General features: G+C 35.6%; 1 protein-coding gene across 2 annotated transcripts in view; it reads left to right on the top strand.

The window, feature by feature from the left end:
- Positions 1–15,864, top strand: part of LOC107752937 (collagen alpha-1(XI) chain-like) — a 112,339-nt gene that overhangs the window by 26,924 nt on the left and 69,551 nt on the right. For both annotated transcript variants that reach the window (XM_016569008.1, XM_016569007.1), the window contains exons 2-4: positions 1,756–1,923; positions 8,014–8,227; positions 9,631–9,793. In XM_016569008.1, coding sequence (XP_016424494.1) covers positions 1,756–1,923; positions 8,014–8,227; positions 9,631–9,793 — 545 coding nt within the window. The remainder of the gene's footprint in view (positions 1–1,755; positions 1,924–8,013; positions 8,228–9,630; positions 9,794–15,864) is intronic.

Below are 15,864 nucleotides of genomic sequence, written 5' to 3'. Positions count from 1 at the left end.
ATAGTTCTGGCAGGCCATGTTAGTCAAGCTCGCATCAGCTGACACTCAGCTGATCCACGTCTACCTATAGGATCACGACACCAGTCATAATTCCCTTCATAAGGTCCCTTCAGTCATTATTCAGCAGCTATCGCTTCGCTCAGGAACTAATCACCCACCTCCATCCCCAGCTCCTCCTCTCATTCAGTCAGGACTTGGCAGTGAATATATCATTGAGTCAGTCCACTGAATCATGTTGTTAAAATAATCACGTAGAACATTAATGGTATCTGCTACATTTATCATTGATGTTGGTTCTGTTCTGTTACCCTAGTGGGGGGGGTGTTCTGCTCTCCCTGCTCCTGTCCATGCTAGGCTGCGTGGATGGGCAGGGAGTGTTTGCCCAGAACAGAACCATTCCCCCAACCTAAAATGTATGCTAATCGTAAGTTATATTGACGATAGTGGTCCTGACAGAAATATACATATCTGCCCCCATATCTTGAATTTTGTGATCATTCTATATGCATTTTAGTAAACTGAATCATGCAATGAAAAAATGCGAACTGGTCTAACCTAGACTTCCTATTGCCTTAGCTAAACTTTAGCTAACTTACATGGTAGCTCTCATGAGTCATGGATGTTAGCGAGACAAATTAACTATATTTGCCTTTTGTCTTTTGGATAATTAGCTGTAAATTCGAGGCACAGGTAGCTTAGTCTTCTGCTCATCACCACTCACCTCCACACCAAGACAAACACTACTGGAAAGGGAGGGAGGGCTTCACTTCTGCTGCTCTCTGCCTGACTGTGACTGTGATGTGCCGATCAATGTGTGCTACACTGCTGTGCTGCGGAGACGTGGAGACGTGGAGGGGAGAAAGTCTCAACATTTCCCTACCCGACCTGATATTTTGATTTTTTATTTGTTTGACAGGGAAAGCTGTGCGCAACAGAAACACACACGCACACATATATACATATATTCATTCATTAAAAAAAAAAAAACAAACAGAAAAAAGGGCACTTTCTCTCAAGGAAGAAAAAGGGCAGGTGCTTAAGCCCCCTTTGATGTCTATGTGTGCACGTGCCTGGTATCCAGTGTTCGTATATGGTCAGCCGACCTCTAAACACATGAAACACTTGGCTAGGTTTTTTGAGCTGTGGTCGCTCGTTCTATTGGTGCTTTAGGTTGCTAACGACAGATTTGTGGTTTTGTGGGCATGATGACTTAGTTTACTGCGTTATTATATACTGCACAGTATACAGTGTATAATGCATACTATTTTCAGCATGCATACTGACATGATAGTATGCTAAGTGCATGTGTAATTAAATAAAAACGGGTTTATTGCATGTATTTCTTGTGTTTATGTATTTATTTAAAGAATATAATATAATATAATATAATATAACAGTTTTCTTATAGGAATAGAAATATATATTCAATAGTGAATTTTTTGTTTAAAATGTATTTTAATCTAAATACATGTTTAAAATTAGATTTATGGTAAAGATAAATTATTTACAGTATATATGTATGTATTTTACTGTATTTTATTCTATTACTATATAAAATAAAGAATAATAAAACCTAGGAAAAATGTAAACATTTTATATAATATAATATAATATAATATAATTTATTATAGAATGTGTTAAAGTGTGAAAGCTGTATAAATGTGTTACAGTTTCTGAGAGACAATTGTTGGTTTTTATATGTAACTTGAAATAGCTGTAAACTAATTTTGCGTTTCTCTGTCTCTCTCTCTGCAGCTGAGCCAGCCGATCTCCTAAAGATTTTAGATTTTCACAGTTTGCCGGAGGGTGTATCGAAAACTACAGGCTTCTGCACACACCGGAAGTCATCAAAAGGGCCTGATGTCGCCTATAGAGTCACAAAAGATGCACAGCTTAGCGCTCCTACTAAACAACTCTACCCCTGTGAGTACAAACACACACACACACACACTCACACGTGAGCATGCATGAACCCATAAACACACACAGGTGCATCTGTTTACTTTTCTTCTCCATCTTTCCATTGTTTGGGCTGTTGGTGTCTGTTCAGAGGACACAGACACTCTGCCCTAAATAACTCTTTCAGAAACTCTTTCATCTTCTCATCCTCTGCAGACATACTGTATAATCAACCCTTTACACACGTCTGGGCAATAGAATCGCCATTGGCTAGTACATTTTTTAGTTTCCAGACTAAAAAAAAAAAATAATAATTTTTTATATATATGTATATATATATATATATAGTATGTGGCTAAAAACATGATATTACTTAGGTATATTTTGGGCCTTACTGTCCATGTTGCTCTCTGACTTCTCTGTGTCTGAGCACCTCATCACTAATGGGCCGCAGAGTCACGGTGCCCTAGACTGTCCTTTTGGAAGGAACTCTGAAAATCTCAAGAATTTGATGGAAGGAGGGAGAGACGAGGCAGACGAGGAGAGAGATGCAATACCAGCATAATGAGACTAAACTAGATGAGACTAAATCAAACTGAAGTAAGAGTCTCTTACTTCAGATCACACTGACTGTGTTGCAAACTCAAGTTGAAAATGCCAACCTGGTCGTTTATAAAATATGCGTTCAAACAGCTGTGGTGTGATGAATGCAGTGAAAACTTAGGCTACAGTAGATGGAGAACCGATTATTGCTTCCGCATGATATTTTGTCAACTGTATTTATGACAAAGAACAGAACTGCACAGATGCAAATATTATGATCTATCGATAAACACACACCTTGTTCTCTGTTTCTCGCTCTGCGCCGCCGCGCTCTGTGGATTGAAAAAGAACGCGTTGAAAGACGGGGAGGAGCCGATCGAAGTCTGCCGCCGTTTTCATATGAAATTTAAAGGGGACTGAGGCGATCACGAATTCGTGTACAGTTTATGGAGCTAATCGCTAAATTTTAGGGGGGCTGAGTAGTCATTTATTAGCGACGCCCATGGTACGTCCAATGTTTACACATTTGCCTAGCTATTTAAAGTGGATTTGATTTGTCATTGACTTCTGTTGCATTTGGTTTCAGCTGATTATGCTTATTCATATTTTTTTTTTCTTAATTCTAAAAAAAACCACTTCATTTCTGAATCATTTTAGCTTTGAGGATGTCCCCAGCTGTCCTCAGAAGGGAGGTTTTGTCAGATTTAACTCACTTCTGGGGATGATTTGGTCCCTTAAGTACAGCTAAGTAAACACACGCGTGATTGCTTGAGAATCGTATAGGCAGAGTGAAAGCATATGGAAGAAATGAATCATCTATCGCTCCAAATACAATGCATATGTTCTTTCTCTCTGTACACTTTTCACTCAGATGCTCAGGATTTACTTTTTACACACACACACACACACACACACACACATGCAGCTGGCTAAGAAAATCTCTCATGGCCAAGAAGTTCCTATTCTTTTTCGTCATAATTTCATAACTCCTCCTCCTCTTCTTGTCTCACTCCTCCTCCTCATCCATACCCATAAGGCAATTGTCTTCCTTCTGTGCCGTGTCTCCAGGGTAACAGAGAGGGTCGTAGGTCACTGGAGTTCTGGTGATGGTTTGTAAACATGGTGGAAAGCCAAACCTCTAGAAAGACATGATGAAAAACAGAGACTCTGTCTATAAAAGGGATATGTGATAAAAACACAGCTGAACCATAACTGGTCTCCCAAACTGGTCTGATTTGCTGGTTTTAATGAGGTATTGAGCTCTTTGCCAAGCTGGAAAACCAGATTAAAGGCCAGCAAACCAGTTTAGGCTACACTGTAAAAAAAATATTTTCAAAGCTGTAAATAAGACAAAGAAGATTGGTGTGCGGTTTACAAGAAAATACTATTTCAGTCTCTACTTCAAAATTCCATGTTTAATTCTGATTTAAAAAAAGAAACTTGCTTTAATGTAATTGAATTAATTTAAATTATTTATAAGGTAAATATAATTTATTTATTTATTTTATCTATTTTTTATTATATATATAATATTTTGTTTATATAATATATGTGTGTGTACTATATATATATATATATATATATATATACATACAAGAATTTACATGTATATACATATATTTCTTAAATATATACATGTATGTATGTGTATTTAAATATAGATATATACAGTACACACACATATATTATGTAAACATAAACTTTTATTTTGGTTGTGTTTAATCGCTATTAATCAATTTGACAGCCCTAAAATAAATAAATTTATTTATAAGGTAAAGATAAAATAAATGAATGAATGAATGAGTTTACGATAGTTATTTATTATTATTATTAAATATTATTATTATAATAATAATATATATTAATTAATTAAAAGTAATTTAATTAAATTTTATTTTATTTAATTAAACAAAATGTTTCACTTTGCTACTGTTTAATTCAATGCGCTACTTGCTGTTTCTTTGTAATTATTTGTGAAATTTACAAGCAATTTCTGAGTGAAAATCAGCACCATTTTTTTCAGTGTAGTAACTAAAGACTAATTAATAACTATTCAGTTGTACTTATAGGCGTAACCAGTAGTTTGATCTATAAAAGAGGATCTTGTAATCACTTGTGCAGGGTGCAATGATTCAGGAGTGCAGTAATGTGATTCCTCAGCATTCCTTTAGGTTTCTGCATAAAGACCTAATTCTGACTGGAGGGGAAGGGAGAGATGAGACCATAGATATCACGTCCTCTCTGAACTCTGGTTTTGTTTCATATTGCCCTGGTGACAGGCAGACCTCGTCTCCAGAGTGATGGCCCTTGGCTCCCGCCCTTTGACCTTCAGTTCTGTGTTTAAGCACAGAGCATCTCTTGTTGTCATGTGTATTTGTGTTTGTGTGTGTGTGTGTGTGTGTAAAGCTGGTGCTTGCTTGTGAACATGACACTTGTGTGAGCATGTAGCAAACCTCATGAAATCATAAAAGTGTCATGAAAAATGTCATTACTTACACACATGCACGCACGCACGCACACACACACACGCACGCACGTACGCACATGTCACAGGGTTTTCTGGAGAAGGCTGATGGATCAGTAAGTCTGCACGAAATGCCCAGGAACAGACAGATCAAGAGTGAGATGAAGGACAGATAATGGGAAAAACAGACTCTTCTTTTCTCTTTTCTGTCCTCATCCCCTGTGATCTATTAAGTGATCTAGAATATCACTTACAAAACCATAAAGTGGTGCAGAAAATTGTTTCACTTCACACAGCGGTGATATCTAGTTTTGAATAGCTCTTTAACAGCAGGGAAAGAATATCTCACAAAGAATTGAACCAGTATTTTTATATTTTTTTATTCTGTGGCATAAACAAGCTTTCATAGTTATAGTATTTATTTATAGTTAGAGTTTTAGATTCAATTTTGTCAAGTACTTTATTTTTTATTCGTTTTTTTTTCCACGCAAGTATTAGTAGTTTTAACAAATTTTTAGTTCAGTTTGAATGATTTTAGTGCTTAAACTTAAACGGATTTATTTCAGTCAGTTGCCAAGGCAACATTTTAAATTTTCATTTCATTTTTATAAGCTTAAATGTTTCATGTAATATTTATATTTTATTTTATTTCAGCTTTATTTATTTTAGTTAACAATAACAACACTGGTTATGAAGCACTAAAGTGAACTATACAATCATAAAAATGACTGAATTAATTGCAAAATTACTTAAAATTGAACTAAAATTTAAATGAAAACTGAAAATATAAGAATAAAAGCTAGTTCACATGATTAATTAAAACTACAAGTGTATAAATAATACTAAAATGTCTATTATGAAACAGTAATAGAATATGTCTAGACGCAGAATATAATGTTGACTGTTTGCTCATTGACTGTTATTTAAGTTAAGGTTGTTTTCAGTGGCAGTGGTTTTCTCTGCACAGCTTGTTTTTAGATAAACGCCTCCCTTTGATTTAAAACATTTCCATTTCAGTCGGACGTTACATATCGTGAGGTTCGTCTGGTCGCTGGTGCCATCTCTTCATTTCTGGACATTTATACACACAGTGTGTGAAATTAAGCACATAATGTAAGCAAAAGCAGAAATGAAACTCTCTGTTCTTAGAGGACGCCTCAGATTATTAACATTTTAGACATTTAAGAAATCTGTGCAGATCAGACCTCAAATAACCTCATTAGTTTTATTATGAGACGTGTGTTTTATGAGGTTTTTAGAGATGTAGACTGTCTGTAATGATGTGACTTGAGCAGAATCACATCTGAAGACTCAAAAAATATCTCCAGACATAAACAGAGGAGAAAAAGGAGGAGTTAGACATGGAGACGGGATTCCAGGAAGGCTGTAAGGAGAGCTTTTAGTAACATGCAACTGAAGTCCAGTAATGACTCTAAACCTGTGCAGTTTATTAAAGTGTTTCCACACAATGGCATAAACACACTAAACACTACAGCAATCATCAGGTGTGTTTACTGCACAGATGTATGGATGCTTTGTCTTTTGGATGACTGGAAAACTCACTTCCTGTCCAAGCAGGCTAGATTTTCCCAGAGGTCCTGGCAGTGGGACATGTGAGGTCCATCTGTTTGGCACATGTTTGTGTGTGTGTGTGTGTGTGTGTGTGTGTGCGCGCGACAGAAGTCATGTCTGTTTTTCTCGTTTTAGAAAGAGACTGTTTAATTTCTTCATTTTTTCCCCCTTCTCTTTCTTTGTTTTTTGAAGTTTGACTGGACTTACAGTTCAGTCTTAAAGGGACAGTTCACCCAAAAATGTCATTCTAAAAGCTGCTCCTTTCCAGACAGGAATCAGGAGCTCTCGAGCTTCAAAAAAGCACCATAAAACTCTTAAGTCTTGTTTGCTGTTAGGATTAGATTCAAATATGAAATCAGGGTTAAAGACAGTGACAGAAAATATGCATCTTTAAGCAAATAAAATATTACATTTTGGTCTTAAATACACTATTCAAACATTTGGGTCTGTAGGATTTTTTTTATGTTTTTGAAAGAAGTCTCTTCTGCTCACCAAGGCTGTATATATTTGCTGTAATACAGTAAAACCAGTAATAGTGTGAAATATTATTACAATTTAAAATAACTGTTTTCTATTTGAATTTATTTGAATATATAATTTATTTCTGTGATCAAAGCTGAATTTTCAGTATCATTACTCCACTCGTCAGTGTCACATGATCCTTCAGAAATCATTCTAATATGCTGATTTGCTGCTCAAGAAACATTTCTGATTATTATCAATGTTGGAAACAGTTGTGCTGCTTAATATTTTTGTGGAAACAGTGATTTTTTTCAGTATTCTTTGATGAATAGAATGTTTAAAATAACAGCATTTATTTGAAATAGAAATCAATTGTAACATCAATGCCTTTAATGTCAGTTTTGGTCAATTTATTGCATCCTTGCTGAATTAAAGTATTCATTTCTTTAAAATTACTCCAAACTTTCTAGAAGAATATAATGTACAAATCATGTGGAGCAATTTTATGATATTTTTATAATGCTTTTCTGGCATTTTTGGAGCTTGACAGCTCTAGACCCCATTCACTTTTATTGTTTGGAAAAGAGTCAACTCTGAGATTCCAATAAACATCACATTTTATGTTCCTCACAAGAACGAAAGTCATAGTTTGGAGATGATATGATGTTGAGTAAACAGTAACAGAATGTTCATATTCATATGTTTTTCTCTCTGTTTGTACTTGTGATTTTCTCTCTGTGCTTGTTCTCTTCACCTCTCTCTGCTAGATGCATTAGAGTAATAAAATGTCTCTTAGGGAACAGCTGTTCTCCTCATTACTCTCGCCACCTCTCTCGCTCTCTCTACTCCTTCCCAGTGTATTCAAGACTCTTATCAACACAGTTAGACACACACACACACACACACATTGTTACAGAGTTTTCCAAAGATGTGCCTGAGATCCAACCGCTTTCCATTCTGCTCTTATCCATGTCAAACACTTTATCTTTGTTACCTGACAGCGTCTGTCTGCTCATAGAACCCCCCACCAAAACACTTTTGATTTCCAAAAATAACACCCTGTCCCTCTTTAGCATCCGTGTTTCCTGAGGACTTTTCCATCTTGGCGACGGTGAGGCCTAAAAAAGGCAGTCAGTCCTTCCTGCTGTCGGTGTATAACGAACAGGGCATCCAGCAGCTCGGTCTGGAGGTGGGACGCTCTCCTGTCTTCCTGTACGAGGATCACCTGGGCAAACCCAGCCCAGAGGACTACCCGCTCTTCAGAGGGGTCAACTTGGCGGACGGAAAGTAAGACACACCACAAGCTGTGTAATAAATATGAAATATGTTGTGTGATTTTGTCAATATTTTCTTGACACTGGAAACTGCAGGGCCGGTTACGTAATGTCTGGTTAGGATTTAGTGTGTTTGGTTTTCATTATTAGCTTTGATGTGCAACATTTAATCTGTCACACGGGTGTGAAGCCAACACCTGCACAGGTGAGCAGACACAGGTGTGACGCCCTGTGTAACTACATAAACACTGCAGAAACACTTAAATAATACATATACATATGGAAAACTTTGGATGGACGGACGGACGGACGGACAGACAGATAGATAGATAGATAGATAGATAGATAGATAGATAGATAGATAGATAGATAGATAGATAGATAGATAGATAGATAGATAGATAGATAGATAGATAGATAGATAGATAGATAGATAGATAGATAGATAGATAGATAGATAGATAGATAGATAGATAGATAGATAGATAGATAGATAGATAGATAGATAGATAGATAGATAGATAGATAGATAGATAGATAGATAGATAGATAGATAGATAGATAGATAGATAGATAGATAGATAGATAGATAGATAGATAGATAGATAGATAGATAGATAGATAGATAGATAGATAGATAGATAGATAGATAGATAGATAGATAGATAGATAGATAGATAGATAGATAGATAGATAGATAGATAGATAGATAGATAGATAGATAGATAGATAGATAGATAGATAGATAGATAGATAGATAGATAGATAGATAGATAGATAGATAGATAGATAGATAGATAGATAGATAGATAGATAGATAGATAGATAGATAGATAGATAGATAGATAGATAGATAGATAGATAGATAGATAGATAGATAGATAGATAGATAGATAGATAGATAGATAGATAGATAGATAGATAGATAGATAGATAGATAGATAGATAGATAGATAGATAGATAGATAGATAGATAGATAGATAGATAGATAGATAGATAGATAGATAGATAGATAGATAGATAGATAGATAGATAGATAGATAGATAGATAGATAGATAGATAGATAGATAGATAGATAGATAGATAGATAGATAGATAGATAGATAGATAGATAGATAGATAGATAGATAGATAGATAGATAGATAGATAGATAGATAGATAGATAGATAGATAGATAGATAGATAGATAGATAGATAGATAGATAGATAGATAGATAGATAGATAGATAGATAGATAGATAGATAGATAGATAGAACAAGATATAGATAGATAGATAGTTATAGAGAACAAGATTAGATAGATAGATAGATAGATAGATTGATTGATATATGGATAGACAGATGTATAGATGGATGACAGACAGATCGACAGATTGACCCTCATTCGTGTGTGTGTTTGTGTGTTTGTGTCAGGTGGCACCGTGTGGCGATCAGCGTTCACAAACAGAGCATCACTCTGGTTTTGGACTGTAAGAAAAAGGTGACACGGACGCTATCCAGAAGCCCTCACCCCATCATCGACACCAAAGGCATTGTGGTCTTCGGGACACGTATCTTGGATGAGGAGGTGTTTGAGGTAAGGAGGAGTCACATCTTCTCAAAGCGTCTCCTTAGAGGCTTCTCAAGCTTTTTTTTGCACTTTTGTGGCTCAGCAGTTCGATGCGAGCCGTTGCTGTCTAACAGTAACAACTGAGATCCAGTGGTAGATAGATCTCATTTGTGTTGGGCTGTGTTTCTTCGCTCTTGTTGTCAGTGTGTTGTGGGCCTTCAGCAGGGATTTGTGGTCATGTGTCTGTGGTCTTCACTGAATGTTGAAGTGTTTCAGCACGTCTCTGTGACTGTGTCCAGTGGAGAAGTGAGAGAGGAACGTGTGCGTATTTGTTTAGCAACTCGTCGTGGTTATGTAGTGCTAATGTAAGATTGTAGGGTTACCCTCTGGCACAAGGGTTTATAGACTGTCATGTATGCTTGTCTGTTTAATAGTCAGGTTAACCATAAATATTTAAAATAAGTATAAAGTACATGTGAAGTATGGTTGTGCTTGTATTTGTTCAGACTCTATTGCTCAGAAAGACATGTCATACTACTCATGTTATGTGTGCAGTCTGTGTGTCCCTTAAAGAGACAGTGATAGTGAAAAAAGTGAGATGGGTGGAAAAAATATATTTCAGTTCTTTCGCATTTGCTCGCAAAACATTAACATTTTCCAGAGAAATTTTGTGTTCGCTCGGTGTGACTTGATAGCAAAAACTGAAGGATTGTGGGATTGGAAGAGTCCGTGAGTGGATGTGAGTCATTCAGAAGGACTGTAGGTAATGTTAGTGTTCATCCCGAGGGTTTTGACCGCAGACACACAGGGTTCATGGAATGCTGATGTGTCTTTAAGGTTTGGTCTACCTTTCAGTTTGAAGTTGAAGTGTTTGGAGAAAATGGAAAGAATCGTGTGTTTTTTTTCCACAGAGCGAGACACCGAGTCACCACAGAACCTTAACCAAACCCCTGCCGTATACACACAGCAAAATCATATTTCATTTCAAAGCCTGCACATGTAATTCAATTCTCTTAAATGCTGACACATTTCACTATGGACCTGTAAGATAAACAGAGAAGAGATGAAAGACTGGGGAATAAGAGGGAATCTCAAAATCATAGAGAAAACAGACAAAAAGAGTGTGTTATTTGCATGAAGCAAATCTGTTGAGCAATATTGGGTTAATTTAGGTGTGCTTAAATTTCTCTAGTTGTTTCTTAAAACATGATAGAAAATACTGCATGTTTGTGAGCCTGTGAGCTGCCTAGACGACGTTTTTTTTTTGCATCATAGTCACACTTTTTAGGGTGCAAAATGGTGCTGTCTTCTAAGATGTCTCATTCTGGCTGAAATCAACAACAGCATGTATACTTAATAGAAGACAGTCCCAGAATGCATTGGGATGAACTCAACGATGGCAGATGAGAGATATTTTGACTATAAATATACTTAATTTGTATGTGGTAATGGACAATCTTGATATAAATAGTTCTGTTTAATTAAAATGCACCCAATATTTGTGTTTTTATGCTTCTTTTTTATGCTACCATCAAGGCTAACATGAAACTCTATCGGAACCAGTTGAGTGAAACATTGATTAAATGTGACCTTTTGAAGTAGAAAAACTGAAATAATATTTTCTTAAATAAGTAAACTTCATATTACTTGAAAGAAGCACTCCAAAATATTTATTTAAATAGATAGTTCACCCAAAAATGAAAATTAACCCTTGATTTACTCACCCTCAAGCCATCCTAGGTGTATATGACTTTCTTCTTTCAGACAAATGCAATCAAGAGTTATATTAAAAAATATCCTGGCACTTCCAAGCTTTATAATGGCAGTGAATGGGTGTTATTTTTCAATAGTCCAAAAGACTATTGTGAACGCACGTACGACAGTTAGCAGAAGCTAGAGATATTACTGTTTATAAAATTTAAAATATGGATATTTTTCTTACACAAATGCATCGATTCGCTTCAGGAGGCCTTTATTCACCCCCCGGAGCAGTGTGGGACACTATTTATGATGGATGGATGCACTTTATTGGACTTCTTTTGGACTATTGAAGTAACTAGTAAATCATGGGGTAATTTTCATTTTTGGGTGAACTATACCTTTAAATAAATAAGTACTCCAATAAACTTTGGAATTCAATCATTTTTACAGTGTATTTGTATAGTGAGATTTTGCACATGTAGAGAGTTCCAAATACACACGTGTAGACAGTAGACAGCAAGGCAGATGTTTATCTTCAGTCTCCTGCAGCATCACACTGTTATCAGTTTTAGGTTTGTATCAGATGGAAAAGTTTGCTTCATATTTAACAGTGCATAAATATCTCACACACATAGAGGCAAAGGTGATGTTTTTGTGGAAAGTTCTGGTCAGGATGAGGAGTTTGTGGCTCATGTCTACTGACATCATTGAGGGGGGTTTCCACAGCACATGTACAGGTCAGCACAAGTGTGTGTGTGTGTGTTTGGGAGAATCTCTCCCTCTGAGGTACAAATCCTACAGAAGTGTGGTTGAAATCAGCATGATTCACACGTCACTCATTGCACTGTCTGCTTGATCTGTTTCATCATTCTCTCTCACCTGACAGAAGTAGAAAATGAGAGAGGAAGAAAGATATTTAAAGAAAGAAATGCTTAATGTTTAGAGTTTCACTTTTAAAGGAGAACAGCAGTTTTAAAGGCAAGAGAGTTGACATAAAGACATGAGATTACAATCACTAGATATTTAACTTCTATAATGTGATGCATTGTGTAATGTTTCTGAGTGGAACCAAATATTGTGTAGAAAATAAAGGGGGTGGGACTTGATAATTTGAGTCAGGATTTTATTGGTTGAAATGTGTTAGGCTGTGATATGATTGGTTATTATTTTTTCCTGTACATACGACTGTTCAAAGGTTTAAAAAAAAAAAATTAATACTTTTATTCATTAAGGATGCATTAAATTGATCAAAAGGACAGTAAAGACATTGTTGCAAAATATTTGTTTCAAATAAATGCTGTTATTTTAAACTTTCTTTTTTATCAAAGAATCCTGAAAAAAATGTTTCCACAAACATATTAAACAGCACAACTGTTTTCAACATTAATAGTAATAAGAAATGTTTCTTGAGCAGCAAATCAGCATATTAGAATGACTTCTGAAGGATCATGTGACACTGAAGACTGGAGTAATGATGCTGAAAATTCAGCTTTGCATCACAGGAATAAATTGCATTTTAAAACATATTCAAATAAAAACAGCTCTTTTAAATTGTAGTAATATTTTACAGTATTACGGTATTTTTTATTAAATAAATGCAGCCTTAGAAACCTATTTGAAAAACATTAAAGTCTCACTGACTCCGAACCTGTGAACTATTTATTTATTTATTTACAATAACTATATTTGTCTACAAGTTTTGCAGTTCTGTTTGGTGTTGCTTAAAGGGGTCCTATTCAGGGATGTGCGGCTCTAGTCGACTAGTCAACTAAACGGTACAGCTCCTACTAGTCGACACTGAAAACAATAGTCGATTACACGACAGAAAAAAAAAATACAACAACATGATTTTATCATTCAAATTACTGTCATTTTAACACATTTTAAATAAAAAGTTAAAATAAAACGTTTGAAAAATAATACATTATTTTTAAAAGTTTATCTGGGCGGAAACAACATTTGATGCACTCACTCAACCAAGCGTTCTAACCACAACCTCGCCCCTCCCCACCCCCCAACCATTCGAATTTCTGTAGGCGGGAATTATTTGTGATGAAATTCTAATGAGCCATTTTGTGATATCACAAAGCCCGGAAAACAAACGCTGTAGTCCAAACGAGCCGTTCGTTGTAGTTCTTGAAAAGGGATTTTTTTAAAAACGAAATATCTCTCTTTGGAGTGAACTTTGAGATTTGTAACTTTCTAGATCTTTTTTATGCCCAAACATACACACTACACACTGACTAAAATTAAAACAGTGAAAAAGCATAATAGGACCCCTTTAAATGACAAATCGAACATTTAAATATGCAATATTTGTATGTAAATAGGATAAAAAAGCTTTCTCTGCCCGGATGAGGGAGAACATTAAAGAAACATTGCACAGATGTTTTGGTTCAGTATCCCAGCATTCCATATTAAACGTTATAATGGTTCCTAGTGAAAACACAGTCTGAATAATCCATCATTGAGTGCTGCAGTTGAAGAAGCTGAACATAAAAGACCAAGAAACTTTTGCTGTAGGGTCAGAGACTCCATTATAATTAAATGGAGAAGTGAAGTGGAGGTGAGTGATGGAGAAAAGGAGAAATGAAGGAGCGAATGCTGACGGAGGGTTGGTGGACAAAAGGAACGCAGGGAAAATGCAGTGGTAGACATGCCTGTTCCTTTTGGTAATGATCTTAAAGGTCTCCAGACGCTGCCACTGTGTGTGTGTGTGTGTGTGTGTGTTCATGTCATTGGATGGTTTGGTTTCTGTAGTTGTTTTTTTTTAACTCTTGAGAATGTCCAGACGCTGCCTGGATGTGTGTGTGTTTGTGAACACAGTCACACGTGTGAGCGTCTGCATGCGGCAATTGTGGTCTCAAGTTTGCCCAGATATTCAGTCGCTCTTGTGGAGCGTTTCATGCTGCTTTGTTAAAATCTTTTGCAATTTCTCCCACAGCATGAGCCCATGTTCTAATGCGGATCACATGTGGCCTATTTCCCGTGTCTTGGGCTGATGAGGTCATAAGCAGCTGCGATGATGTCATTTTTAAACAAACCTAATAAGTACATGACCTCAAAGCTTTGAAACTCCAGTTAGACCGGATAGAGTGTGTTTGTGTGGGTGAATCTAACACAAACTGTCAAGAACATGTCTGGGTCATATTTACCTACAAAATCAGTCGGAATTCACAGTTTTTAAGGGCTATTAAGATATTTTATATTGTGTCTACATTTTTTATGATAATTTACAGAATTACACAAAAACTCAAAACACTGCCATTAATGTTATTACTTTATATTTTTTTATTAATTTATATTATTATGTTTTATTTACATATGTATTATTATTATAATATATTTTTTATTATTTACCTTAGGGATGTTCATTTTGACCGGTTAACCGTTAAACGACCGTAAGAATTTTTGACCGATTAATACAATCAGTTTCCTTTCGCGCAGCACAAAAATGAACTGAAACTCTGAATACTAGGCTACTTGTTGCACAGTTTTCTTTCGTTTTCTTAATTTATTATTTAGGCCTAAGTAAAAATATATTTCTCGTATAGGCCTATATATTATTATTATTATTATATTAATATATTATTTATATATTTATATATAGCCTAGCTTTATGATGTTTTTCTCCGCTCGCAGAAGCGCTGCAGGTGCGTGATATGAAGACCATGTGAATCTTCATGTTCTGTTGTTTGCTGCTTTTTGCGCATGTAAAATTAATCCCCGGGAAAATAAAAAATGTTAGTATTTTTAATGGTTCACAGACACTTATCCTTTCTAATTTAATTCAATTCTAATTTAAAATAATCTTGAAACATAGCTAGGCTATTTTAGTTCCCCTCACTCCACAACAAATCCTTTCAATTAACAGTATTTAGAAAAGAACAAGAATTAAAAATATAAGAAGCTATAGCAATATAAACGACAAGCCAAAACGAATTCATTTAGGCTAAAACGAAACTGAAACCAACGTTGGGTCTCTCATTTGACTCAAAATCAAATGTTTCCGTATTCGCGATGTATTTGAATGGCAAATTATTATTTATTATGTAGCCTACTTCACTGGCATTCCAATATCCACGTAAAACAAAGTGTTTTGTATAACATCACGGCGGTCCGGTGATAACACTTAACGGCACAGATTTTACTACATATTTGAACTGAGCAATGTTTTTTTTTCCATATGTTTGACTGACTGTATTTTATTATGATAATGAACAGGCTGCATTGTCAAGGTAGCAATGCTTAACTGTGTGTGCGCATGCGGCGCCGGCGCAATCACTTGAGTTTTTTCCTTCTAACAGTGGAAGAAACTACTCATTTCGGTACCAAGTCAGTACTAAAAAAATTAAAACGTTACGGTACCAGGTTTTTTTAAGTACCGGTGGTACCGA

This window comes from Sinocyclocheilus rhinocerous, unplaced genomic scaffold (assembly GCF_001515625.1).
Source record: "Sinocyclocheilus rhinocerous isolate Xijiao unplaced genomic scaffold, SAMN03320098_v1.1 scaffold231, whole genome shotgun sequence".
Classification (NCBI taxonomy): domain Eukaryota; kingdom Metazoa; phylum Chordata; class Actinopteri; order Cypriniformes; family Cyprinidae; genus Sinocyclocheilus; species Sinocyclocheilus rhinocerous.
The sequence above is the reverse complement of the archived record's forward strand: the minus strand, read 5'-3'. Positions and strand labels throughout refer to the sequence as shown.